The sequence below is a fragment of the Aedes albopictus genome, chromosome 1 (genome assembly GCF_035046485.1).
Source record: "Aedes albopictus strain Foshan chromosome 1, AalbF5, whole genome shotgun sequence".
Lineage (NCBI taxonomy): Eukaryota > Metazoa > Arthropoda > Insecta > Diptera > Culicidae > Aedes > Aedes albopictus.
The window spans coordinates 261069914-261072088 of record NC_085136.1 but is presented as its reverse complement, the minus strand read 5'-3'; the positions used below and the strand labels follow the sequence as shown (position 1 = coordinate 261072088).

General features: G+C 45.8%; 1 protein-coding gene across 1 annotated transcript; it reads left to right on the top strand.

The window, feature by feature from the left end:
- The first annotated feature begins 234 nt into the window (after positions 1-234).
- On the top strand, positions 235-1405 carry LOC109416915 (transmembrane protein 179). The gene is made up of 4 exons (XM_029851682.2): positions 235-446; positions 542-685; positions 752-913; positions 1019-1405. The coding sequence occupies exons 1-4, from the start codon at positions 337-339 to the stop codon at positions 1329-1331; spliced, it is 729 nt and encodes a 242-aa protein (XP_029707542.1). The 5' UTR covers positions 235-336; the 3' UTR covers positions 1332-1405.
- Positions 1406-2175: the final 770 nt, after the last annotated feature.

Here is a 2175-nt window from a genome sequence, read left to right as displayed (position 1 = left end):
GTCTGTCCGGGGTATTACCCAGATTTTGTCACCAACATCGGTAACCCAGATTTGAGTAAAGGTGCCTTTACTCAGATTAGAGTAACTGCAGTTTTGCTCAATCTGGGTCGCTTTGACATCAATCTGGGTAACAGAGGGTTAGCGTGATCACCGTGTGAATCGAAGAAAAATTGAGGGACCCCTCGTTTGTTCGGTCGAAACGTCAAAATTGCATCAAAAATAAACAAACAAAAAAAAAATTGGTTCGTCTTTGGGTGCATCGCGCAGTGATTTTACTTTTGTTCCGAAGAAAACGGAAATCTTTTTCCACCGGAAACAATCCGTACTCGTGCCGCGATGGCTTTGTCCAATGTGCTCATCCTGAGCCAGGTGGCCGGTCATGTCATCGGTCTGATCCTGTCGCTGTGCATGTTCATTCCGCTGTCGGTTCACGTCCACTCGTTCAAGTAAGTCGCAGTTTTTGCTTTTGCGGAGATTGTTTATCTCATCTGAACCTCTGTATGATTCATCTACGTAACTAACGGGAATTTTCCCTATTCAGTGGTCACTGTTTGCTGTTCGCCACCGGGACCTGGCAGGAAAAGGATGGCCTGTTTGACGTGAGGTGGCCATCGGAGGCCTACTGCAACTATCCGATCCTGGTGGGTGTGGCGTTGTTTGTGATTGCCGGGTTGCAGATCTATCGGTGAGTAGCGGGTTGGTGGTCGCCAGAAGTCGAGTAAATGATTTAAACTTTCTCTTTTTTGTGCAGATTGGCCATTCTGGTGTACCGGGAGCTGGAAAGTTCCTTCCTGGCACTGTTCTTCGATGTGGTCTTCAGCGTTAGCTTATGCGCGATGACGGTCGTGGCGGCGATTATCATCACGCTCGGGTTTATGACCTGGTGCGGCGATATGACCGAACGTTTTCCATCGTAAGTTTTATATCCTACGCTGTGAAGGCGTGATCATGCTGTAGTTGGAATAGTGAATTTGTAGTTGGATCAGTCTAATAACGCACCTTATCGTTTCTTCCGCAGATGCGAGATAGCCGACGGGCAGAACATCACCAACGTAGAGCTGAACATTTCCACCTCGGGCTTCTACATCGAGATGGGGACGGCCCAGTTCGGAGCGTGGGCCTCGTTTGCCACCTGGGTCGGTTTGTCGGTGTTTGCCCTGCTGAAACTCATCAACAACCACCAGCTGCGGAACATGAAGGTGTCGATGTACATCGAACGCCAGCGGCTAGTCAACGAGGATGTGTACCGGGGAACGACCTCGGAATTGCCAGGCGGTCCAGGTGGTGCCGGCATTGTAGCAGGTTCTCCCGGTGAGAACCAGCTCGATTGAAGCAACACTCAACTGTGTTTAGGTAGATGGGCTCGAGCAACGTAATCGAATCAATTAAAACTGACTTTATCCCATTTGTAGAAATAAGTATATACTTAGCAACTAAGCAAACATTCTATTGTGATTTATCGGACTAGTTATTTGGCGGCGATGGTGGTCGATTTCATTTTACAAATCGTGTTTCATAGCAGGGAGAAGGATATAAAATGTTGTATATTTTGCATTTTTTTTTTGTTTTGCATGATTCTACCAAATTTGATCTGTTCGTTAGACTTAGTTTTATTATAGAGCATGGTTCTGCCAGTTTGGATTGGTGTGATAGTCCAAAATTGGGCGTGACATGTGCAAAGTTTTTCTTTAAAAACATGGTGTATGGAAACATCAAAAATTTATCACATTTGGTATCACCACTAACGTCACTACAAAGTTATAGAATTAAATAACTGTACTCAACAAAATTCGGTCAAACATTTGATTAGATCAATTGACAATCCTGAAAAAAATTTGCTTCACGTGAATTTCGTGTGCACCCATACTTGCTTGATACTTGATGGACTACAACTCATAGCAGTGAGTCTACACTGAATGAGGCATCCGCCTCCAATCCACTGGTCTAGGTCCTGGGGCCAATCGTTTCCAGTCGCCCTGAACGTTTAGTTAGATCCTCCTCAACTGCAAAATATCAACGTGTGCGCGGCCTCCCACGAAGCCGACGGACCCTTTCTGGTTCTCTACTGAATATGATTTTAGTTCGCCGTTCCTCCGACATACGAGCTATTTATCCAGCCGCATGACAATGGTATTTGCACATCAGCTCTTGTAATCGGTCCTTCCAAGTGCTATG

Coding starts and splice junctions, on each gene's coding strand:
- LOC109416915 (XM_029851682.2), top strand. CDS start 337: ATGGCTTTGTCCAATGTGCTCATCCTGAGCCAGGTGGCCGGTCATGTC. Junction 447..541: donor GTTCACGTCCACTCGTTCAA/GTAAGTCGCAGT, acceptor TTCCCTATTCAG/TGGTCACTGTTTGCTGTTCG. Junction 686..751: donor GCCGGGTTGCAGATCTATCG/GTGAGTAGCGGG, acceptor TTTTTTGTGCAG/ATTGGCCATTCTGGTGTACC.